The 25,670-nt window shown below is 43.4% G+C and overlaps 2 protein-coding genes across 2 annotated transcripts; both read left to right on the forward strand.

Moving 5' to 3' along the window:
- The first annotated feature begins 2,134 nt into the window (after positions 1–2,134).
- On the forward strand, positions 2,135–11,986 carry tyk2 (tyrosine kinase 2). Its single transcript, XM_080511144.1, has 24 exons — positions 2,135–2,264; positions 2,711–2,904; positions 3,003–3,126; positions 3,218–3,350; positions 3,456–3,616; positions 4,557–4,935; positions 5,036–5,212; positions 5,548–5,705; positions 5,824–5,941; positions 6,043–6,226; positions 6,330–6,448; positions 6,537–6,701; positions 6,819–6,906; positions 7,079–7,206; positions 7,546–7,681; positions 8,096–8,247; positions 8,363–8,513; positions 8,620–8,711; positions 8,799–8,988; positions 9,332–9,450; positions 10,250–10,422; positions 10,506–10,623; positions 10,746–10,853; positions 10,933–11,986. The coding sequence occupies exons 2-24, from the start codon at positions 2,730–2,732 to the stop codon at positions 11,077–11,079; spliced, it is 3,495 nt and encodes a 1,164-aa protein (XP_080367270.1). The 5' UTR covers positions 2,135–2,264; positions 2,711–2,729; the 3' UTR covers positions 11,080–11,986.
- A 1,644-nt stretch (positions 11,987–13,630) lies between these two features.
- Positions 13,631–25,072, forward strand: raver1 (ribonucleoprotein, PTB-binding 1; the record flags this gene model as incomplete). The annotated part of the gene is made up of 16 exons (XM_080512067.1): positions 13,631–13,924; positions 14,931–14,997; positions 16,356–16,825; positions 17,890–18,081; positions 18,174–18,294; positions 18,667–18,767; positions 18,883–18,918; positions 19,353–19,431; positions 19,586–19,788; positions 19,916–19,997; positions 20,139–20,281; positions 20,754–20,825; positions 20,930–21,064; positions 21,257–21,322; positions 23,256–23,385; positions 25,056–25,072. The coding sequence occupies 16 exons, from the start codon at positions 13,631–13,633 to the stop codon at positions 25,070–25,072; spliced, it is 2,208 nt and encodes a 735-aa protein (XP_080368193.1).
- Positions 25,073–25,670: the final 598 nt, after the last annotated feature.

A 25,670-nucleotide genomic window follows, 5' to 3' on the forward strand; every position in this document is an offset into this window, starting at 1 on the left:
TGTGTTTGGATTGGAGGAGGAAACACGAGTACCCAGACAAAACCCTTTGCACACACAGGGAGAAACTGATATTCTCAGTATCATGCAGCCCCACATCCAACAAAGTCGGAAGTCTGTGCTTGAAAGAGGACACAGAGCCGGAGCCAGAACAGATGAGTCATGGTTTTGCAAACAATATAGATCTTGGAAGTAAATGCTTTCGTGAATAGTAAAAAAGGCATTCGTTTCAAGAAATAACACTGGTTCGTTGATCTGTTCATCTGTTTAATGAATGTATGAATGAGATATTTTAATAGGGATGTGTGAAAATCCACCGAGGGCTTATTTGTTGCGTCCTCAGTCACTCTTGGGGTGACGAGGAGGTTCCTGGTGCGGCGTGTCCCTACACCTGTGCGTCCCAAGCGCAAGATGCACCTGGAAGTGGTCTGGTCCCGACCGAAGCTTTCCTGCTGGCGCAGAGGGACACAATCCACACCATCCAAGAAGTCCGAGGCATACTCCACCAAATGCATATAATAATGAGTAATGTGTGTGAAGTAATGTCTGACTGGTGATTAAAAAAAAAAGAAATCCACTTGCTGTTTTATTACAAATGACACCTTCAGGTTTGAGTTCTTGTGCTCTGGGGGAGGAAGGAGGCCAAGAAGGAGCGGAGAAGCATCCACTCTTATTTTGTTCCTCCTTTTTCTTCTATGATAAATGGGGCTTTAATCATTAGAAATTCTTCAATAGGGGTTTATGCACATACAGGAAGCCAGCCATGCCTGCAGTCTGTTCCCTATACACTGCTGTGTGTCAGGATGGAGTTGTGTGGAGCCAGGTCATCGTGACAAATTTGCCAGAAACCGTTCGAGGCACAAATGACTCTTGCATTGACTGTATACAATTTTTACTGTTCACATGGAGACAAATTAATTTTCACTACTTCAATATCAATTGTACCGACTGCATTTGGAAAACTGGACATTGCTGTAGATTACCTCATCTCATCACCCACAGAGTAAGGAAACCTGACGTATCGACTGGTCATGTTGACATGTGCAGGAATGGCTGTGATATCCTACACATAAAGGACAAAATTTCCTATATATATATATATAGGAAATTTATATTGTATATTTATATATATACAAAATATATATAATCATATAACATCTACGGTGGAATACTGGACCCAGTTGAGTACATGGATCCAAGTGCACTACTCTAAGGAATCTGTACCGGCTTGTCATCACCATGGGCCAAGGAATGTCTGTGCTCCCTGAAAACTCTCTCTATCCTGATCTCCATTGACATAATTTTCAAGCCGTGCCAGCGTGTCGATTGTGCAGCATTACGTATGACTGTCAGTGTTAATCAGTTAGACTGTTGCATTGATTGTTACACACCATGTCACAAGTGCTTCACTGCTTTATATCATTAGGAGATGAACATGTGCTGCAAATTCAGTAGTAGGACTATTGGCTCACGAAAGGAACACATCACACACACTTAAGCCTTGGGTGTTTATGATTTACGCGGGTCTATAAGTGTTGATATTTAATGACATTAAATGTGAGATGAATTGCTTCACCTCACCACCTGTGCCGCAAGATTCCACCTTCTCCAAAACGTTTGTACGTAAGGATCAAAGTTGATGTACTGGTGTGCACATTTTTGTGCACATTTTTGTGCCCCGTAATCGTGCGAAAGCACCTTTTACGAAGCCCCAGTTGTTTCACTTTAATCCACTCTCTGAGGTTTCACAAACTCTTTGTTTTGGTCTTGTGAGGAAATAAAATTCTAAAAACACGAATTGTGCCTGAATAAACACTCAAATGCTTGACTGCAGCAACGCAACTGAAAAATTTTAGATTAAATTTAAGTTTCAGCATATTTAGAAAAAGGAAAACCTCCAATAAATCAGAAAAAAAAAATCCAAGAAACAAATACTCGCGTAGTTCTTAAAATATTAATTGCCACGAGATGTGAATTACTGCGTTGTCCGACGGGCGTGCGCGCTCGTTGGCAGCGTGCGCGCTCCAGTCGGCGGCCGGGGGCAGAGGGAGGGAGTTCATTGAGGGAGTGGTCATGCGCGTTTCGGGAAGCGTCCGTCCGTCCGTCTCTTCCTCACACACACACACACACACACACACACGTCTCCAGAAAGCTGAGCGGGTGGGCGGCGAAGGGGAAATACACTCGCAATTAAATAATGTAGCTCAGTTGTCACTGGATTGTACCGCGTTAGATTGATCCAGCCTGGGAAAGCTCGTCTTTTGACGGTAAGATGCGCCAAATGACGTGCGTGTTCACAAGTTTACGGATGTTGCGCTTGTTTATTTCCCTGCGGCCGGATGCGTTGTTTGTGTTTTATGAGCTTGTTTCGGGACAGTCGTTGTTTATTAGAAACATCACATGTGGTGTTGAGCTCTGGCGGTGAAACGCTTGACATGTAAACAATAAGTTGGACAATGTGCCTTTCCCCGGAAGGCCTGCGCACATTCGTCCTAACGTCTCATGTTTTTACGCTCATATTTATTATAAAAAAAAATTTTCTTTATCATTTCGGAACTGGTTAACTTTTCTACAGTTGTAAATAAAAAAACAAACAAACAAAAAAAAACCCATCTTGGATGAGTAAATCTTTTCAAGTTACTTAATGTGCGTCTTGACGCAATTTGTAAGGCGGACGTGATTCAATCCATGTGAATGTTTGTCCCCTTGACAGAGATCAAGGGATCCTCAACATGTCTCGAAGGGGTCGGTCGAAGTCGGGGACATGTCCAGAGAGCAGTGAGCCTCCTCAGGGTCAGGGCATCCACGTCCATCTGTTCTGGACCCGAGAAGGGGAGAGGTACCTGTCTCACAGCTCTGGAGAGGTCACAGCCGAGGAGCTGTGCATCTCTGCTGCAGAGGCTGTTGGTGAGAGCGATTGCATGAGCATTAAAGGGATTTTTTTATTATTATTTTTTTTTTTTTAATTGTCGTGGTGTGGTGAACTTCCACTTTTTGTTTCTCAGGGATAACCCCTCTGTGTCACGTGCTGTTTGCACTGTACAACCCGCTGACACGCTGCTGGTACAGTCCAAACCATGTCTTCAGACCCGAGGAGAACTCCAACCTTGTGCTCCACTTCTGTATGAGGTGAGTCTGTCTTTGTTCAACACTCTGTGTGGAAGACAAGAGGAGAGTAGCAGGAATGTTCATGCGGTTTGTCTGGTTTCTCTTCATCCAGGTTTTACTTTCGGAATTGGCACGGACTGCATAAGCCGGAGCCAACTGTTTGTCGCCATGCACACAAGTCTGGCACAAACCAGGGGGGTTCCCCTCTGCTTGAAATCTCCTCTTTGGAGTATTTGTTTTCCCAGGTTTGTGTTGAACATGGCATTCCTGATTTGTGCATTTTGACTGAAGAAAAAACACCAACTGACAACCTCAGTCCAACTTCTCGGTCTCCTCTGTGTTCAAACCAGGCAAAATATGACTTTGTGAATGAAGTGCAAATGGAAAATATGCAGTCAGAAGAGGAAATAAGTCGATTTAAAAATGAGTGCTTGGGGATGGCAGTTCTTCAACTCACACACCAGGCGATACAAACTGAGTCTACATTACAAGACGTGGCTGCAAAAGTCAGGTAAGTCCTGTGGTGGGCTGTTGAGAGAAATCTTTTCTTTAACTTTACGAACCTCAAGGAGGGCAAAGGGCCTTCTTTTTAATTCAACTCCTATCATAAGCATATGGTCATAAATCACTTGTGAACGCCAGAGCTGATTAGACTTGTATAGGTCCTACAAACTATTGCTGTTGTAGGTCGTATCTTGATTCACTGAAAAACAGATTGAGAGCAATCATAGTTGTGTAATAACCCATTTTGGTGCAATTATACATGCATTTCAGGAATGTAATAGTTGGTGGAACTGGTCAACAGGTTTCAGTTCATTATTGCGACTTTGTTCTGAGTAGTTGTGTGTACACAGTGATGTGAGACTCACACTTCCTGTTATTTTCAAAACATCTGTTCTTGCCTTGTTGAACACGGCATCGCCTATCTTTGTGCTCGCTGTGAATCTTTTCGTCAACTTCCCACTGCTCCACTGCTCCACTCCGTGATCTGATGTCTTTTGGTCATGGTGTAACTGTTTTCTCATATTTTGTTTCCTTAAACATGTGCAAATATAAACAATGAAAACAAAGACATTGGAGAGTTGTGCTTTATTAGATAACTGCAGTTCTCCTATAAAAAAAACAATGTTTTGTAATGTTGTTTACGTGATCAGTTGAATATTCTAAACACTTCACAAATGATCCGATTTTAAGTCTGCATGTAAATGGGCTGTGAGGTTTGTTAAAATGTCATGTTTATTAGAATCCTGATGATGTGTCCAAGGTTGTGCATTAAGACATAATTCTGCCACAGCAAATTTACGATTGAATTACCATTGTGATATCTAAATTCATCCTTGATTAAAAAAATATATACATTGTGGTCTTAAGTGTTGTAGTGTTTTCACTTATCCACTTTTCTTTTAATCTCATTGACTTGCTGTATTTACACTTCTCTTTTTTTTCCCCAGCTTCTTGCGCTGCATTCCTAAGTCTTTTGCAAAGCATATTGCCAAAGACAACTTCCTGACCAAGATCAGGATCCGTCGGGTGTTTGCAGAATTCATGCGGTGCTTCCAGCAGCACACCGTGGATAAAGGCCGGCTGACTCCCCAGGAGATCATGTACAAGTACATCTCCACTCTGGAACACTTGTCGCCGTCTTTTGGCACAGAGACTTTCCCCGTGGCTCACCTTGAGCTGAGCGAGGATGGGGACGGAATCAGCTCCTACTCCAACACCACCCACGCCCAGGGGGTCTCCAAAGACTGTTTTGCCGCTCCGGCCACGCATGAAATGATGGTGTCTGGCACCAAGGGGATCCATTGGAGGAAGGTGACGGCTCAGAAGGTTCGTTAGACTACAGTTTTAAGATTCTCGTAGGCTTATTTTGTATCACATTGTGGTTTTGGCGAAACGTGACATTTCCTTTCTCTCTCTCGTTTCTAAGGCCAAGGCAAACCCTTACCTCAGGAACGATGACCTGAAGAAAACAAAGCAGCAGATCGGCCCTCAGAATGCAAACACTCCCAACAAATGGACTCTCTTTTGTGATTTCCCTGAAATAACTCACATAGCCATTACTGAAGCTAATGTGCACATTAGCACTCAGGACAATCAGTGTATGGTGAGAGCACTTGTTTATGACTTAATGTAAAAGCTGCAATACATTAATTTGATTGGTGAATGTGCTTGCGGTGCATTAGTCCAATTGGTATGGTTCACATTAGTCTTTCTATTGATCAGATTGTTTGTTTGGTCTTTGAAGTGGAATAGACTGTACCGTATGCCGTGCATGTCTATTTTGTTACATTCTTCATTTCTGCATGCGTGTGTGATGATAAGAGCTCCGGCTCTTGGATTCGCTTTTGGCCTTTTATTATGTTTTGAATGTGTATGTGTATGTGGTTGTAGGTGGGAGCTCTGATTGTAAGCTAGTGGTGTTTCTGTGCACGTCTGTAGGAGGTTCAAATGAACTCCAGCCAGGAGGCCCGTTCCTTCATCTCCCTCCTCGATGGATACTACCGACTGACTGCAGACGCCCACCACTATCTTAGTCGTGAAGTGGCTCCCCCAAGGGTAGTGCTGGGTGAAGCAAATCTACTGCATGGGCCTTTGCAGTGAGTGTTTTTTTTCTTCTATTTTTTTTTTTTTTTTTTTTTTACTCTTATACATTCAGACTCCAGCAGGATGTATAGCAGCACAGTATGTTATATCATTACTCTGATGTGTTTCCAGTGACGATTTTGTGCTGCTTAAGCTGAAAAAGGAGGCAGCAGAGGAGGGAGCCTTCCTCCTTCGCTGGAGTGCTCTCGACTACCGCCGCATCATTCTAGCTGTGCTAAACAAAAATGAGGTGAGTCAACACCCACGCTCTTCCCTGAAAAGTATTGCATTGCAGTTATGGAGAAAATGTTCAGTTCCTGCATGTGCGTCTGTCTGCGTGTCCATCCACAGAGCGGTCCGACGCCGCGCCACAAGCAGTTCCGTATTCTGCACAAGGGATCAGTGTTCAGTTTGGAGGGCTGGGATCGAGAATTCTCCAGCTTGAAGGAGCTCACCGAAAGCCTCAAGACCTTTGTACTCAAGTCTGGTTCAGAGAACTTCACCGTCAAAAAGTGCTGCTTGCCAAGACAAGGAGGTTTTGTGAGACTCTTCCAGTACATTTTAGATTCCTCTGTATTGTGCAACGCTTTATTTGACAGGTTTTTTTGTTGTTGTTGTTGGGCTGTTGCATCATTTAGAGCTATCCAACCTCCTGGTGAAGAGGCAAGGTGTTGAACACTGCCATCACAGGAACTCCCTTTCCCTGAACTTCTCCCAGCTACGCTTCCACCAGATCAAGGACAAAGAGATCATACAGGTGACGACTCGCGACGTTTGTAGTCGCACAGGCTTTCGTATCCCCTCGGTCTGTAACTGACGCTGGGAAATGTTGTGTTAATGCGCAGGAGATGCATTTGGGTCGCGGCACCAGAACAAACATCTACTCAGGACGCCTGCTCGTACGTGGGGGAGGAGACGACGACGAGTTCAACAACAACGACCAGGCGGATCGGAGAGACATCCGAGTGGTTCTCAAGATCCTAGACCAAAGTCATAAAGATATTGCTCTCGTAAGCCATGTGATCTGTGCACAATTTGTAATGATCAAGTTATTTAGCAGAGCTGAAATTGCTGTCAATTGTTAACATTTTCATTATTAAGCCTTTCTGTATCCTCTTTTCTTATAGGCATTCTTTGAAACCGCAAGCCTCATGAGCCAAGTATCCCACAGTCACCTGGTGTTTATTCATGGCGTGTCAGTCAAAGGATTGGAAAGTAATAGCAACTGCGCCACTCAGTCTGACTTATGCACTTCTCCTTTGCTCGTGTACTACTTCCCTCTTCATGCACATTGTCAATGTTTATAGTCAAATTTGAGAAACAGGTGAGTCCTGTAGCTCAGCCTTGAATTGCATGCTTCCTCTCAGAGCTGTCCCTGCCTTCACAGACATCATGGTAGAAGAATACGTGGAGTTCGGATCTTTAGATGTTTTCCTGCGCAAAGAGCGGACAGCTGTGACTCCTCAGTGGAAATTCATTGTGGCCAAACAGCTCGCCAGTGCCCTCAATTATCTTGTGAGTTTAAACTCCACTTTCTTTACTGTGAGTCACATATTTATGATTTATAACAATTCACTTCGATAATCACCCAGGTAAGTGTTCATACTGGAGGACTTAAGAGTTTTGTACAATGTATTTCTATATACTATCGTCTTGTGACCCATTAGCTGCAGTAAGCCAGCGGAGCCATTTTGTACAAAAGGAAACATAGTGCAGTTTTTTATCAAGATACCAACTTTTTAGTCCGATCTCGTGCACAGTGGCTATTGCACTTGTTGTTTGTTTTTTTTTACAAAATACTTTATGCTATAACATTCCCAATAGTCCCAATAATGCTGTATGTAACTGTTCCAGGAGACCAAACGTCTGGTTCATGGCAACGTCTGCGCAAACAACATTCTGGTGGCGAGACGTGGTCTAGAGCCCGACACGACTCCTTTCATCAAGCTGAGTGACCCGGGGATAGCCCTGAACGTTCTTTCACGGGAAGGTCGGTAGCAGAAGCCTCTGTGTCATAAATACTGAACCAGCTTCACAAGAATTTCAGAATCTCTCACCTCAGGCAGCTGCATATGTTCTTAATTTGACATCCTGTTCAGTGTCATTTCGATCAGATTTAGGAAACAGGAAATGATATCTGTTTCCGGCCGTGTTGCTCTGCTTATGAACTGATGCTTGAAGCCCACCAAAGTGAAAGAACTGCCCTGGAAGTGTAATTTTTAAGTACACTTGTTAGTTGTTTTTTTGTTTTTTTGAGTGAGGAAACAAGATATGAGAAGGGCCAGTTTTGTAACTTTCTGTCAGTTTGTGCATATTTGACAGCCTAAAAAAAAAAAGACCATCTATGATACAAAGCCTGTATTTCTAAATTCTGTTGTATTATTATTGCCGTTCTGCCCTGCAGAGCGTCTGGAGCGGATCCCGTGGATTGCCCCCGAGTGTGTTGACAGCGGTGCTCCCATTGGCAATGCTGCTGACCAGTGGAGCTTTGGCGTCACGCTACTCGAAATCTGCAACAACGGCGATCTCCCCATGACTGGCAGCACATTGTCTGAGGCAGGGCCACAGCATTTTGACCTTTACTTTTCTTCCATCGACTGAAAGCTTCACCTGCCAGTATTGTCCTCCCGACCTCTGATTGTAATGCTGCAGCCTTTTTCACCCCAAACAGAAAGAGCGCTTTTATCAGCAAAAGGGCCGCTTACCTGAACCATCCTCCCAGGAGCTGGCCCAGTTCATCAGCATGTGTTTGACCTATGAGCCTGAGAAGAGGCCTTCGTTCCCCACTGTGCTCAGAGAACTCACAGAAATCATGATAAAAAGTCAGTATTCACTTCCTCACTCCATGTTCACTTTTCATCTTTTTCCTTCGTCCTTTTTTTTTTTTTTGAATGTCATTTACTAAACAGATTTTACTTCTGCATGCAGATCCTGATATTTCCCCCAGTGAAACTCTTCCAAACACGGATCCCAGTGTGTTCCATAAACGCTACCTGAGAAAGATGCGGGACTTGGGGGAGGTGGGTTTGAATATCACATTCCTGGGAGATTTTGTTTATTCTCCCCCTCCTCTGTGCTTAATGCAATCGTCATTGTTCTGCTAACAGGGACACTTCGGGATGGTTACCCTCTACTTGTACGACCCAGCCAACGATGGGACCGGCGAGCGCGTGGCAGTGAAGGCTTTGAAGCAAGAGAACGGCCATGTGCCAGATGGCTGGATAAAAGAGATCGAGATCCTGAAATCACTTTATCACAGCAACATTGTCAAGTACAAGGGTTGTTGTACTGAGATGGGTAAGTCCGCAGCTGCCATCTGTCCACTTTAAATGTGTTTGCTTAAACACGTTTTACATACAGCGCCTGCCTGTTCAAAGGTGTGCTTGCTCAGTACCACACTCTTAAACTGGTGCTCAGTTGATTATCCAGGGAATCAATTTTGTGGCCCCCGCTGTTCCTCTGTAAACATTGAAAATCTATTCGAAGTGCACCACTGCTTCCACTGTATGTCAATATTCTGAGCTTTTAGCAGCCAGCATGCTGAGCACCTCCAGTGCCAACATGGCCAACGGGCTGTGCTCGCCTTCAAGAAATATTGAAAACAGAAAGTTGAAAGCATTGACGAACTGTTCGATGACAGGAGGACAAGTGGTGCAGCTCATAATGGAGTACCTTCCGCTGGGGAGTCTGCGAGAATACCTTCCCAACCGTAACCTTGGCGTGCCTCAGTGCCTCATGTTTGCTCAGCAGATTTGTCAGGTGAGTGAAGTTTTCAACAAGCCACCAAATCTATTTAAGTTGTTTTTTATTGATCTTTCATAATAACACCCCAAAAGTCTTTAAATCATCTGCGAAATATAGTTTTACTTAACAGATATTTTGATAGGATTCCAATTTCTCTCAGCCTGGGACTTACTAAATGTATTTTGCCACGTCGCTTTACTTCAGTTGCTTTAAATTGACTTGACTTCAACTCCAGATATATGCCCATCGCGCACATATGCGGGTTTGAAAACCCGCCAACGCGTCAGATAGAGTTTTCCTTGATTCAAAATAATCAGCATTTTTCGATTAATAGTAGTGCCATATCAAAGCGGCAGGAAGCATAAGGTCAATCTGTCACTTTAAGATCAAATCACATTTCGTGCCACTTGGTTTGACATTGATTCATTCACTTGTATTTGACTATTTTTCTTTTTGATGTGAGCAAAGTCACAAAATTATCCTTCAAGTACACTTCATAAAAACATCTTGTATGGGTGGTACTCTGTGAGGCTAAATATGAATACATCATCTTGATGCTGATTTCATAAAAGTTTCTGTGCATTAATGCATGTCTATACACATTTCATGTCAACCCAAGTATTTTTTTTTTTTCTAGCCCCTTTTCAGTCTGAATCACTGCAATAGACTGACACTGTCATGCTTCGGAATACCGCAAGCATGATACAAACTGACAAATGTGAAACTTCAAAGGATATGTCAATTTTTCAATATGCTCAACTGCGTTCAGTCTGCAGTGCACATTTTCCTCACACATTCTATCTCTCTTTTGAAGGGGATGGACTACTTGCACTCAAAGCGATACGTCCACAGAGATCTAGCTGCCCGCAATGTGTTAGTGGAAAACGAAGGCTTGGTTAAGATTGGCGACTTTGGCCTGACAAAATACATCCCCGAGGGAGAGATCTACTACCGTGTCCGTGAGGACGGCGACAGCCCAGTTTACTGGTCAGTTCATGCGGCGCCAAACCGTGTTATCCAGTGCCTTGTTATATAACGGCCCACTAAATTGTAAATTACACGCTTTGCAGGTACGCTATTGAATGCTTGAAGGAAAGTAAATTTTCCTTTTCCTCTGACATTTGGTCCTTTGGAGTGACACTCTATGAGGTCCTGACTCGCTGTGAGTCTCGCCGAAGCCCTCCAACAGTAAGTCATTATTGGCCTGTTGTCATTATATAAACCATGTGAACGTTTTGCTTTTGAGTAGTTGAATAAATTTGCATGCCACCTTTTAAAATCCATAATAAAACTTATAATTTTTTTTGTAGAAGTACAATGAAATGAAGGAAGATGACGGAGACATGACTGTAGTGGCACTCATAAAACTGCTGGAGAAGAATCGGCGTTTACCGTGTCCAAACGGATGCCCTCATGAGGTAACATTATTGCCCAAAACAAAAAAAAGACATTTGCTTGGCCTCCCCATAACTCGAAACCTACTTTTTCCACCAACAGGTGAAAACAGTCATGGAGCAGTGCTGGAGTGCGGATCCTGATAAACGACCAACGTTTGAATCCCTGACCAAGACATTTGATGACATACGACAAAAGTACGACTGGCAGTCGAACGCAAACTTTCCACTGGCTCAGATTTGCAGATGAGGACTCGGTGAAAACTGACTTGACGACGCGTCTTCTGTCAGCCACTATTCCAGGGTAGCCAAAGATAGTGAACATGTTTCACTTGTATAGCTCTTTCGACTGTTAGATACACACTGATGGCGACAGCTGTCGTGCAAGATGCTCAACCTCCATTGGGAACAATCGGGTTCAGTGCCGTGCTCAAGGACACTTTGATTCATGGAGTGGGCAGGAAACATCGGGGAGTCAACCCACAAACAATTCCATTGGAAAACGACCCACTCGCTCCTCAATAAATGAGTTTCTTTGTGTGCAACTCCTCTTTCCTATATTTAGAGATCTAGAAAGGCTTTCTGTGATAAAAGCACACCGCAACCTTTTCATATGTGATAAATAATACCAGGAAATTATGACATCAGTAGTTGGGTTTTCCCCGATAACCTGAACATCCCAAGTGAGGAGATTACTTGTGCACTTGGCCACTAAATGTCAGCTATTTTGTTTTTGGTTTTTTTTGCAAGATGTAGATGTTTGAATGTGTCACTGTATGTATCAGGAAATTCTATAACGGTTTCTTAAATTGTGTTTTATTTTTGTACAATTTTAAGTGGGTGTTAACCTTTCTTTGCATTCTGTAAACAAAACCAGACAAAATACAACAAAGCATTTTCCACAGGCCTTTTTTACTAAAGATCCAAGCAGACTGATATGTGTTTAAGAGGGTTTCTAAGAATTTGTAACTGCAATTCACAATTATATTTAGTGCATGAAAAAGTCATCTACTGTATTTCACATTAAATGACATTTACACCCATGTCTCTCCATCTTCTACACTGCTTTATCCAGTTTTGGATTGTGTTGTTCTGGACCCCAGACATGACGCTAGTCCATCACAGGGATATATAATACAGGGAGACAGAAAACATCTTTTCACATCTATGAGCAATTTAGGGCCGCTGCTTTCCATTGCATGCATGTTTTTAGTCATTTTGAGAAAACCAGAGTACCCATGGATGGACTTCAACCTATGACTGTCTTGCTATGCAACAAAACCACCATCCTCTGCAACACTGTGGCCTCATGGTTAACATTTAAGCAGCTTCCCAAATGTCACAGTTCTGCTTGTGAAACTCACATTAATAAATTCCTACCTGCCGTCTGCGTACCATCAGTAGTCTTCACACAGAGCATTGCTCATCTCGTGTAGACCTGATTTATTTTAATGTCACACTCCTATAGAACTCTACAAATACGAGTTGGACACGTGGGGGGGGGGATGTCTATATATATATATAGACACCCCCCCACATGCATATATATGCACTGCATATAACAACAGGAGTTGATGCTCTATGTACACTTTGAGATTGATCAAGTCATGCAAGAATCGACATGTTTATAGCAAAAGTCAATTAGGATGCGCATTGAAAAAGGGCATCTGTTTATACATGTGCTCCCCTATTACGCTGACAACACTGCACAGCCACTGCAAGCGCTTAGCATGTGTGACAACACTGGCAAACACAGTGTGAGTAATACACCAGTGAAGATAGCCAGTATTAGTAAATGGGCTGAGGTGTTGTGATTGAAATGCACCTGCATATGAATAAAGTTCGACATGTAGTCTCAAAAAGGAAAACCAATGCTTGATGTATCGTGTCTTACAATGTGCTGATCTCATGATATTGGCAGTGTTTGCCTTGACTGTGTAGTTTCTCTCTATGCTGTAATGCCTGCTGATATCTGTACCTTGGTGGCGCAACCTTGGCTCTTCATATTATGCTGTAGCAGCCTTCTGATTTGTCAAGATATAACTCTGTTCCAAGTAAAAAGGGCATAGAGAGATGGAAAGAAATATAAACAATTATGAAATCAAAGGTCACTCACTTTCTGCAGCAAAGTTAAAGTCGAGTGACACTTTTAATCAAAGTTATAATACCGAGATGGATGGATGTTTATCTCAACAACCTACTTGCTTTTAAAAAAAACAGGATTGTAGGGGACTGCAGACACCCAAGACAGATAATCGGCGCATCACAGGGTCAATACAGACATTCAGTCATTCAGACACATTCTCACATTCAGGTAATATAAACACCCATTAAATTCAGGCAGTATGCTTTCACAGAGAACACAAAACGGACACGAAACCAAAAAAATGGAAAGGATTAAGCAGAAATAGACATTAAGTAACTGTAAACCCGAAAATATACCTGTAACAGATGCAATTGAACCACACAAACGACATGCTGCACCGGTTCAGATTTCTTTCAATACAAAAACCCACTACAACATGGAGATAGAGACAACATGACAACAAAAAGGGTCAGAGATCACAACAGATACACAATCAGGATGTTTTGAGGTCTGAATCATTTTTCTTGCAGGGTTTCAAATAGTAGAAAATGGGACACGTCCCGGCCCCGCCCCCAGCCCCCGTTACGTCGTAGTCATGGGGATTGCGTCCTCCTCTCGTCCAATGAGAAGCGTCCTCGAGGCCATGTGTGTATTGTTTAAACTGCTCAAATCAGCCCCACTCTCCAGACCGACGAAACTTCCACCGAACCGAGTGATGGCGGCCACCGTGTCTGTTAGCACTGCTGCCAGGGATGAAAGCACAGACACAGGGCCCGGCCCCGCCGGGGACCAAGGAAAGGTGGCGCCCGGAAATCTCCCGGTTCCCGAAGTGACACCGGACGAAGAAGAGGACGCCGCTCCGGGACGCGAGAGTCAACGAAGGGTCGACGAGGACTTGACATCGCTGAGCCCCGAAGAGATTGAGAACCGTCTGGAGAGAACTCGTCGAGAGTTTTACAACCGTAGAAAAATCCTCATAAAAAATCTTCCATCCGACGTGACCAACCAGGTTTGTGTAAAAAAACAAAAAAAAACTGCTCAAAGTTGAAACTATTGGCTGATTGATTGGTTGATTGAACATTGTGCTAACGGCACCCTCGCTCCAATATGCCTGCCATGCTACCAATGTTAGCCTGCTAGCCATTTAAATGCCCTGGTAGTGACTTTTAACTTTGTTTTGATGCGTCGTTTCATATCTTATTAAAAGGCGACGTTCTAGTTATAGGTTGGGAAGTGATGTTAACAAGATGAGTGTTTCGTCACTGTAGGCCAAGTTGGTTAACTCGTATGTGCTAAGTACCAGGTGGTCAGTTAACTGTCAATAATGGTCATCTGTGGCCTGTATGACCTGCAGTTTGGCCTACTCTGGAAACTTTAAAATACTTGTTTCAGTATTGTATCCGTTTGCAACCTGCCCGTCATTGTTATATTGGGAATAATGGTGTATTTCCATCAGGATATTGATTGTTTTTACTGGTTAAAACCTGTGATTTGCTCACGATGCTACATTATTTTTTTTTTTGGAACGTGCCTGACTCGTGGAGAGCGGTGGGCCTGCGGGCGGTACCATTGTTCAGAGCAGGGGGGGGGGGCGGCGGTGATGGCAGTTCGAGATGCGAGTTGCAGGCTAACAAAAGGTGGAAGGCGTGGGGACAAAACGTTTCAGAAAGTGCTAGACAGCCTCGCCATTTGCCCGTGAATGGGGCAAAGCAGCGCAGAACAATTTCTCCTCCCAACAATGAGCGAGTTATTCACCTCTCATTCCAACAGGTGCACCTGTTGCTCGTTTCCCGTTGATCATGGATGTTGTAATGCGCAGAAGTCACGTTAATGTGCAATATCTGCATTTAGGTCAGCAAAATCACTTTTCAAAGACTTGGCTTGCATAAAACCTTTTTATCCCATGATTTTCCACTACTTTTTTAGTTTCTTGTGTTTCATTTTTGGTTTGTCACACTTTTACCACTGGTTTTGACAAATGTCAGTAATACTAATCGTTTGTTTCCCATTTACAGGAGGTCCATGAGTTGTTGGGCAGCTTTGACTTGAAGTACTGCTTCGTTGACAAATACAAGGGCACAGGTTGGTTTGAAAATGCCTGTATCATGAGACCAGCCATTGAATCGTTTTGAAGTTTCATTTCTATAGGGTGATATGCCACTCGCATACCGGAAAAACTGGGGTTAAATGTATATTTGAATTAAATAAGTATTGCGATTTTCATCCTTTTTAACTCCAGAAGTGCTCAAAGTTATAATCTGGCAGATTCAAGTTTTCAACACAGCCACTCAACCACCCCCACACACGTGTGCGCACACACCAAATAGGCTATTGATGTATTGATCTGTTATCTTTGGAATGACTCGGGTTACTCGTGACTTCTGTAGGTTCTGATGTTTAGGAAATGTGACCGGTAAACATTCCATTGAAAATGTGAACAGTGACCCATTATATCAAACAAACTGCGAGAAATAAATGCAAGTCAAGTAAGTGCACATTTCGAGAAAGTCACTACTTTCTACAAACTGCCTGTTAAAACCAAAACGGAAAGCACAGTTGGCATCAAAACTTAATTTGCACCTTCAGTGAAAGCTTCCAGATGGTCAGCATTTTAAAGTCATTTCAGCACAATACTGTTCTGTTATGTTGTGAAATGGCGCCTTGGTGTGAGGTCGTTTCAATCTCATTGTGTTTTCAGTCTGGAGAAATGGATGTTTTACTTCTGGCTTCAATGCACGGAAGAGAGAACTGCTACTGAACTGGCACTTGCCAACAGAAACTAAGATGAGCTCACAGTACACTTTTAAAATGAATTGACACACGGAGCAATATTTCACTGAAAACTGGCCAGAAAATCACATAAGCCAGATGGCAAATTCAGGGATTCCCAGGTAGTGTTTATTGAGGAAAAGACAATCTTTTGATTGTTCTTAGCCACCATCAAGCCCTTTAGAAAAAAATGTTTAAAACATTTTTTTTTTTTTTGTGCCGTTGCCACGTTCCATTGCGAATAACATTCAGTTTCAGTTCTTCTGTTCCTCTTTCCAAACATGAGATGTGGGCTTGGAGGCACACACTGTAGCAGTAGGTCTCTTGTAAATGTGTAAAAGTCTGTCAACTGTCGTAATGTCATTGCCAATGACTTCCCAACTCGCAAGTCTTTTTTTTTTTTTTTTTTTGGGTTAAACTGAGATGCTCAGTGAGGGTGAGATGGTATTTGATTCCTGAGAGTCACTGCTGCTTTCATCATCATTTCAGGGGCTCAGTCATTAAAAAAAAAGGTATGCTGACATTGTGCTACCAACATTAGCTTTTATCACACCAGCTGAAGAGAAAATGTCGTCGGGTGCTTCTTGAGACGTGCTATTTGTCATCACTAACGAAGCAAATGTCACTCGCTTTACGCTGAATTGTTTGCTTCTCTCCTTGTATCTTCTCAGCATTTGTGACACTGCTTAATGGCGAACAGGCGCAATGTGCTATCAAAGAGTACCATCAGCACTTGCTCCGTGACCGGGAGATCTCTGTGCAGCTGCAGCCAACGGACTCTCTGCTCTGCATCGCCAACTTGCCCCGCGCTTTCACCCAGCAGCAGTTTGAGGAGCTGGTGCGACCCTTTGGCAACCTGGAGCGCTGCTTCCTGGTGTACAGCGCCTCCACAGGGCACTCCAAGGGCTACGGCTTCGTGGAATACATGAAGAAGGACTCGGCTGCCAGGGCCAAGTCGGAGCTCCTGGCCAAGCAGCTGGGCTCCCGCATGCTGTACGTTCACTGGACTGAAGTGGGCTCCCTCACGTACCCGCTGCTACACTCCAAGTGCCTGTGTGTGGACCGCCTGCCTCCGAGCCTGCTCACGGCACAAGACCTCCGCAACGCTCTGGCTGACACTCATCCGCCTGCCTTCTGCCAGGTCAGTTTCTGCCCGCGGCACTCTACGAAGAGCATGCCATCCCTGACTGTTGTTCTCACACATTCATGGAACTTGCCGGCGGATGCGTTTGGTATTTTCTTCCATCCAGTTACTGTACATCTGGGAATTGTGGGAGAGATTTATCAACCTAGTAAAGATTAGATGCTTCTTTATGTACCAAAAGGATCAAACTGGGCCTGAAAGTGTAGGTTATTAGTGCTGCATAGAATGTACAACTTGGTGTCATGTTGGCTTTCAGCACCTTTCACCTTTGCCCTGGTTGTCATGTGCTCACGGAAAGTTCCTATAGCAATAGAAAATGTTGGGTTCAGTGGCGATAACCAGCTGACTCCCACAGGTGGTGTCATTGAGCAGGCGTTTCTGGAATGAGACGGAGACAGAGGAAGTTTTCTGCCTTTTGCTTGTTGTTGTGTTCCCCCCAGGGGGTGATACTGTGTTAAAGACGAGCATGGGTTTGGACCATATAAGTATAATAATGAGAGAACTGGTTTATTTGTGATGTTGTAAAATCTGGTGGTGTCAATTCATCAGGCGAGGTTGACGGTTAAAGGTTAACTTAAAAATGTTCCACCCTCCAGCTTGTATTTGTGGAGTCTGTTCTCTACACTGGTTGCACTCGGAGGGCACAGGCCACTAAACGAGCTATTCCTACCCCTCACCTGTATGAGAGACTTCAGGTGTCCTCACTCATAAATCAAGCAGTCTAGCATTTTCACTGTTTTGTGTCTTTTGTTAAAATTTTTAACTTTTGTTTATTATTGCAAAGTTTTGAGTTGTTTGGCAATGGATGAATAAATGAACAGCTTCGAAGCTTGTCAAAAGCTGAATGAGTATTAAGAGTAAAATTATATTTTGATAATTGCTCTTAATTGTTGAATATCATGAAGTTAAATGAGGGGCTCTAATGTGGCAACTTGTTGCAGCACCAAATTCAGACATGCTGATTGTGGCACATTAGCCAGCATTTGTTTAGTTATATGTATTTTTGCTGATGAGCAGCATTTAGACTGGTTGTAATTCCGGTAACCCGCTCCTCTCTATAGTTGGCACAGGGGCAAGACGGAAGTTTTCGGCGCTTTGCAGTGTTGGAGTTTGCCACCGCAGAGATGGCTGAGGAGGCTCAGCGACTCACAGATGGCAGACTGCTGGGCGGGACACACATCAGGGTGTCCTTCTGTGCCCCCGGTCCTCCTGGAAGAAGCATGCTCGCTGCTCTGATTGCGGCACAAACCATGGTATTGAAGTCAAATCGATATCCTCTGCAATATTGACTTGCTGCGCGGTTGCACTTGGACTGAATCCACGTCTTCTGGTTGTTGTCTCCAAGGCTGTGAACCGGGGAAAAGGCCTCCTCCCTGATCCCACAGCCATGCAGATACTCACAGGCCTCAACAACCCCGCCACCCTCAAGATGCTGCTCAACCCGCTGTCACAGGGGCACAAACAAGGTGAAGGATCGTCGGCCACCATTAATGAGGAATTATTTATCTGTTCATCTGTGTGCCAGTCTTTCATAACTGTTGAGGGTTTTGGGAGCTTGTTTTGTTTTAAATCTTTCCATGCTTTAGTTGACCTTTTCACGAAACCTCTATTGCTTCAATGCTGTGGCTTTCAGCATGCATGCAGACATGTTTGCTGTATCTAGATAAAGAAATCCGACTTAAGTTAATGCAGGCTGAGTAATCTGTCGGCAGAAGCTTGAACCTTGTCTCTCGGCATGGAGAAATTATTGTGATGTCATGTTTGTAAGGAGCGAGCGGCACTTTTACGAGTGGTTTAATTCTGATATTTGTTGTGATCCTGTGACTCCTCATGTGAAGGCCTGCTTGGGGCGGCCCCCGCAATGCCGCTATTGGCCAACCCCGCCCTCTCGGCCGCGCTGCTTCAGCTGCTCCTTCAGAACCAGGCCAAGGCTCAGCAGGTACGGTTCCTTTTTGAACTCTCCTCCCGCTGACAGACCAGGCCTTTCCTTTAATCTTCCTCTGCTACTCATTCAGACTTCTTCTCCACTCTGTTCTGTTCGTCTTTACCATTAGCAAGCCTTTCTGGGAAATCATCTTCTCTGGGCTCAGGTGCTGCACAATAAAGAAAACCCTCTAGTGCCTTGTGTGAGTGATAATGGTGTTTGCTTGACTGTGTGAGCTGCAGGTAATGTTAGATGGATTCTGGTCGTTTTTTTTTTTTTTTTTTTTTGAATCTGCTGATAAAAACTTGCTGCCTGAATGGGTAAGCGCCTGCTAGGAAAGTGCTTTGTGTGTGTGTGTTTATGTGTGGGGTGTTCTTTAGCGCTGCTGAGTGATGTAGTAGGCGAAACACTGTACACCAAAACCTGTCAAGAATATCTCCCCCCCCCCCCCCTTGAAATATGTGGTGAGTAAACCTCTGTGATGATTAGGTGCTCTTGTGAAGTGGATCAGTTTGGGATTTTTCCCCCCCCCCTCTGCTTGCGTGCCGGAGCTGTGTGACCATCTTGCGGCTGACCTTTGCTCTCTCCTTTGGTCCGCAGGCGGGACTCATCGGGGAGAATCCTCTGGCTGCTCTGCCTGTCCAGCAGGGAGTCCATCTGCTCGGAGACCTGCCCCAAGGTCTGGCATCACTTTGCCTCCAGCTGTAGCTCCTCGTGCCGCACACACTGCTCGTTTATTTGCTTTGCCTGATGGAAATGAATTAATGTTGCCGTATCTATTTAATTAGTTTGCGTTCACCTTTGATGTACTCTCCTTCGTCTTACTGGACTAGGTGCGGTCGTACCAGGGCTGGGTCTCCAAACGGACCCTTTGGCCCAGTTGAAAGCAATGCCGCTCGGCAGAACCTTGGCAAGGGAACAGGAATCCCCCACGTCAATGTGCGGCTTCCCCCAGACGCCCTCCCCCACCCTGCCAGGTATCTCCATGCCCCTGATGGGTGGCCTGCTGGGGGCAGATGGCATCACAGCACAGGGGGTGAGATGGCAACTAATTTCTGTAATGTCTCTTCATCTCAAATTGCTAGTTTCCAGCTGGTTGAAATACAATAACAAACCACTTTGGGGTTTTTTTTTTTTTTTTTTTTTTAAACGAAACAAAATAGGTATCCATTCTCGGGGATCCTCAAAAAGATGTGAATCTTCCCCAGAGTGCCTTCCTCAACGTCAACAATGTTTTCCCCTCGGGTAACAAGTTTTTTTTTTTTTTTTTTTTAAACTTCCCTCCCCACTTTGGTTTTGATTTCACTACTTCGCAGTCTGTTCTGTGCTGCACCTGCTTGAGTGTTTTGGAAAATATGTCCTCTATATTCCTCTATATGACTCCAGGTGGAAACTGCAGACCTCACCCCTACAGGAAGAGACCTACACTGAGTAATGTGTCCAACCAGCACACGCATCACAGCATACAACCGAGCTACAACTTGCGTTACCAGGACTCCTACAGCCCTGAACATTCTTCTCTTCACCAGGTAACCATAAGATAAAAACTTCAAACTCTGCATCGTTTGATTACTTGATCAATGAATCTGTGTGTATTGTTGTTCGTCATAATTTTTATTACATGGGTTATTCTTTTCCTATTTATACACATTCAGCTTTACCCCAAAGCCAACCTGGATTTGTTGGCATGACTAATCAAGCATACATTAAGCATCACTTGGTGATATTATGTAAGAGACATGCGCACATGGGAAACGGTCCAAAGTGCTTTTTATATAGACTGATCACATCCCAAGCAGCGATGCACCAATCTAATCAGAAAGCCCTGCAGGATGCAGTTTTAAACAGATTGACCTTTATTCCCTAGAGCTACAGCTAATGATTGAAGTCATATTCACAGGATGGTTGGGATTTTTGCTTCCGAGTGAAACTGGGTGATCCTGTAAAGTCCAGTATATCGCTCATTCCTATGAGTGATCTTCTGATTGGGTTTCCCCTCAGGACCCCCTAGCCCACTTGTTTGAGCAGCAGGAGAACCTGGATGCAGGACTCTTGGCAGGATTTGGTCACCAGGTAGTATTTACTCCATTGTTGCAAGCTGAACACATTTGGAGTAGCCATAATCAAAATCTAATGGCTCTGAAGTAACACAGCCGTGAACTTTGTTTTTTCCCCAGCTGTCTCATCACCCCGAATACAGCGAGCGGTTTCCTTTGTACAGTTTCCCTCCCAGCCCACCTCTGTCCTCATACTTCAGCTCAGGGCCCGAGGCCTCTAGTAACGGGAGCCCACCTTCTACCCAGCTGAACAGGGTAAGCCTGAAACCTGAGGTTGTCTTTCTAAGCTACTGCTTAATTGTTTGGTGCAGGATCATCAAGGCAGCAATACATAAAATGTTGAGGGTTGCATTCCAAGAACAGGGCCAGTGCTCAATTATTCATGGATGGTGTGAGTGCTTCGGAAGAAGCAGTTGAGGTCACTGAAGGATGATTGTTTGTCCTCAGGCTGTGGGAATGCCTCCTGCGAGCCACACCACTAACTATCCCCCGGGCCTTGGCAATGTTCTGAAGGCAAGTCTGTTTTTTTTTTTTTTTATTTGAAATGTTAACATGATGACATGTCATTTTAAGTATGTTGCCGACTGTGGGTGTTCATGGTTTCCCTCCCTGTTGCATTGTTTTTTCTTCTCTGAGACTTTACAAAGTGAATAACAGGACCATGGCTGCATGTAGGGACTTTTGGGCCTCGGTATGCTGAAACTGCTCGACTTAAATACATAATCTTTAGTCTAAAGTAAACCGTTCTGAAAAGGTTTCTAAAGGCACGGAGGATGGTCGTTTTAAGAGGCCCTACTTTGTAAAATGAAGACATTTATTTGCTTATTTTTTTCGTTATGGGCATGAGAGACTCAACTTGTAGCTCCACCCGCTGTAAAGACAATCAAGTGGAACGCGATGCAGCGTTTCCACTGATCCATTCAGTAGGTCATCAGGTGCCACTGCAAAGGTCATGTTTTGTGTCCCGATTAAGTAAGCTCCAATCAACTGGCTCGCTTTCCTCCTGGAGTCTGAAGGATAAATTTTTTTTTTTTTTTTTTGGTTAAGCTACTTTTAATGTTTTCAATCAAACCATTGGAGCTTCTTGGGCTTCTTTTTTTTTTTTCCTTCCTCCCTTCAGTGGAAAAGCTAAATAATGTAATCCTGTTTCTGCTCTAACTTCAGCCTGAAGGAAGGTATTCTTCTGCCTCTGCTCAGGATGGGCAGCAGTTGGAAAGTAAATGAAAAGCACAGTATATCAAGTCTTTCCAAAGATTGATAAACGATCAACAAATTCATCATATTCACAATATGCTTCATGTTGTTTTGCAAAGTCTCAAGAGTGAAATGTCTTTTTTCAATATTTATGAATGACTTGTACATTACTCGAGGCCAAACTGTTCAGACCACTCGCCTTCCTACTCGGGTATGTAATAAAAATATATGGCGAGCAATTTAATGATTTAACAAGGATATGAAATTTTAATTACATGCACTGTTTACCGGTACTCTGGTTGTGCAGTTCACTCATCTGGATCAAATATATAAGAAAAGGCAGAGTTTCGGCTCTCCTCTGCTTTTGTGCTCAGATGTAACAAAACACCTGCTGATTAACAGGGGATGTTTTTTTCTGCAGCTTAACTTTAATTGTGCTACAATGATGCATGTGGGAATCTTGTGCCTGTATTTTCACAATCTAAGCATTCGAGTCTTTCCACATATTGTTTAAGTGGACAGTGTTAATTTTTGCAACAGGTTTAGTGGGCGAGTTAAAATGATCAGAAGCATCATGCCAGCAGTTGTTAAAAAAAAAACCTACCTTTACAGATTAAAGGTCATGTCTCAATAAGGAATAATTAATTACTCTTTATCAGAATAAACTTTATTTATCCCCAAGGGGCAATTAGGTGGGCAAAGAGCGACGCATAAAAAGTTAATTAAATAAAATAAGAAAGCTAGTATCTAAAAGCAAGCAGACTTATAATATTGCGCAGGCCAAAGAAGTTAATTGCACACGAACAATATTGCACGAAGAAAGGGAGAGAATCTTATTAAAATGATGCTTTCTCTCTGTCACGTGGATTCTTATTGCAGCTTGTTTAAGAGTTGGCTGCATTTTCTTTTTTTGTGAGACACTTCAGTTACTATATTTAGCTTTCCATACTTAAAATCGGATTGAAATGTTACCAGGTGAACAGACTCCGGCTGATTCTCTCATATCCAGGAACGTCAAGAGAACTTGAAAGGCATCTATCGCACACGGTTTCATGTTTGTTTGTATTCATCGATCTGCTTTTCAAAACAAATCCAAACGGTGATTGCTAAAGAAGTTTTAAAAACGGCCCCTATAACAGATCTAGTTTTCAATAATCAAGTTCTCCTGGAACACGGTTGTCACTTTTATGCTGAGTTGCACGGATTTATTCATTTATTTTTTTTTTCCCCCCCCTCTCTCTTTACAAATCAGACACCCATTGGCAGTCAGAAGCGGGTGTTCTCCCGCCTGATCCCGTCTCCCGAGCCGAGCCCCGAGGGTGGCTACGTCGGCCAGCACTCCCAAGGCCTCGGCGGCCATTACGCAGACTCCTACCTTAAGCGTAAGCGTATATTCTGAGTGCAGGCGAGTGCCCTCTTGCTGTATGAGTAGCCATTCTACAGCCAGGACACAGTGGCATTTCCTACCATTGTCCTCCCATGAACTTTACAGCTTGGTGGTCCTCGGACTTGTCCCCCGCTGTGTGCTCCTGTGAGTGACCCCTGGAGGGCGCTGAGGAGCGCAGTCTGTTGCTGCCTGGACAGTTGTGACACTCGAAGGGAAATCTTGGTGGTTGTTTTATTTTTTATTTTTTTCCTCTGTGTGTGTGTGTGTGTATATATACATATCTGAATTTAACATGTTGTGTAATTTAAGTTTTTATTTTCCTTTAAAAAAAATTTGACTTAATTTCCTGTTAAAACATGTACATTTTGCAAAAAAATGGTTATTTAGCAAATGAGGTCTTTTCATTTAAAGATAGTTTTTAACTTCCTGTGTCGAGTGTGTTGTTTGAGCACATCTCCAGATAGTTTGGCCAGCTATCAGCTGCTCATTACAAGCGTCGACATCTCATTAACGTGATGCTGTCGTATCTTCAGGCAAAGGGATTCGCATAGTATTTAAAAACAAGCTTTATTTAAAAAAGGCCCCGCTTTTTAAAAAAATGGCCTTCATGTAAAAAGTTCAGTTGACTGTTTAAAGAGATGGTGTTTTGTGTTGTTTTACCAATTCAATATCACGGGATTGTATATTTTGCTGTTTAATTTTTCTTAATCCAGACATTTCCTAGTTGGTTGATGTGCAGCTTTCCATCCACCAGTGACGGTTGTATGTAGTCAAAGGTGAAGCTTTTTATCTTTTGGGGCTTTTTCCATTGGAGCCCCACCTTTTTCCACGTTGTTGATCTTGATCCTCACCCTCCAGCCTGTTTTTATGGAGTCTGTTCTCTACACTGGTTGCACTCGGAGGGCACAGGCCACTAAACAAGCTCTTTTTTTTTTTTTTCTCCCCCCCATCACCTGTATAAGAAGAAACTTAAGGTGTCCTCTCACTCATAAATCAAGCAGTCTACCATTTTCACTGTTTTGTGTTTTTGTTAAAATTTGAATGTGTAAAAGTCCAAGCTGCACCTTGGGGCGTGGGGTTTGGTTGGGCAGGTGGGGCCAAAGACGTGTGCCATCTCTCAAGCTGCCGGCAAACGGCGACTGCGGGAACATTTGGCGTTGTGTTCTCGGTGGGATGCTTGAGCCCTGAGCTGAACTCTCCACAAGGCAGCTGGTTCCACACAGCCTGTACAGTGTGTTTTCCTGGTGATCATGGCACTTCAGTGTGTCTGGCTACAGAACAGATGAATTGAAACCAGTGGCAGGTGATTGGTCAATGACATGACTGTCTTTTTTTTTTGTTTTATCTTTTTTTTAATTTTTTTTTATTATTTGACAGTTTGATTGTGAAAAACCAATTACCTCTGGCATTTTGCTCAGACATGCAGCTACACTTGAGCCTTAAACGGTGTTTTATGTAATCTCAGCCTGCTCTGTGTTGGCTTCCATCTACATTTACCATTTCTGTGTTTGCCGTGTAAATAGTTTGATCATTTCTTAGTCTTTAAGCTGTTGTGTTCTTTAATCATACCAGCCTTTGTTCTGCTGCTCTGAATGATATTTGCTGATCCTTGTAACCCCCCCTCCCTCTCCCTTCCCTCCCCTCGTTGTTTTTCCTGTATGATAGTGGATGTGGCAGAGTGATTCCACAGCAGACTGCCCATGTTGTGTATGGACAAAGAGATGTAGCTGTATTGTGAGATCATCACTCGATTTGACTGGATTTAAACTGCTATCCTCTCATCTGTACCACCATGGCTGTCTCTGTATGTGTGATGTGTGCCAGTAAATGTTATTTAAACTCAAAGGTTTGTGAATTCATTTGTGTTACACTTTAATTTATACTTCATTCCTGCTTTACGAGTGAATTGAGAAACCTCAAATCCAGTTGGGAGGCGGCAGATTTCTGAAAACTTAATTTGTGGCTTCTAAAGCCAAAATCTTTGTTTGCGCTGTGTAGTGGTTATTTATTAGAAATGTATTCATCTTTGGGGGAAATTCTTTCAACATGGCTCCGCATATAAAAAAAAACAACAGTTGGATCTCGAGTGCTGGAACTGCTTGGCGTTGACTATGGCTGAAGGCCATTCAATCACAGAGTCCAACAATTGATCAATTCACACCTCTTCAATTTGGATTTACCAGTTATCTTCACAGGTGTGGTTTTTTTTGGTACTGTGAAAGCAAACCAGAGGTCCCATTCACATACCAAACGATAAAAAAATGTTTTTGCAACCCTAAT

The sequence above is a fragment of the Blennius ocellaris genome (genome assembly GCF_963422515.1).
Source record: "Blennius ocellaris genome assembly, chromosome: 16".
Classification (NCBI taxonomy): Eukaryota; Metazoa; Chordata; class Actinopteri; order Blenniiformes; family Blenniidae; genus Blennius; species Blennius ocellaris.

What these genes read in the sequence shown, in the direction of transcription:
- tyk2 (XM_080511144.1), top strand. Translation starts at nt 2,730, where the DNA reads ATGTCTCGAAGGGGTCGGTCGAAGTCGGGGACATGTCCAGAGAGCAGT. An exon ending in CTGTGCTAAACAAAAATGAG is followed by an intron (nt 5,942 to 6,042) that starts GTGAGTCAACAC and finishes GTCCATCCACAG; the next exon opens with AGCGGTCCGACGCCGCGCCA. An exon ending in GTCAGTCAAAGGATTGGAAA is followed by an intron (nt 6,907 to 7,078) that starts GTAATAGCAACT and finishes CTGCCTTCACAG; the next exon opens with ACATCATGGTAGAAGAATAC.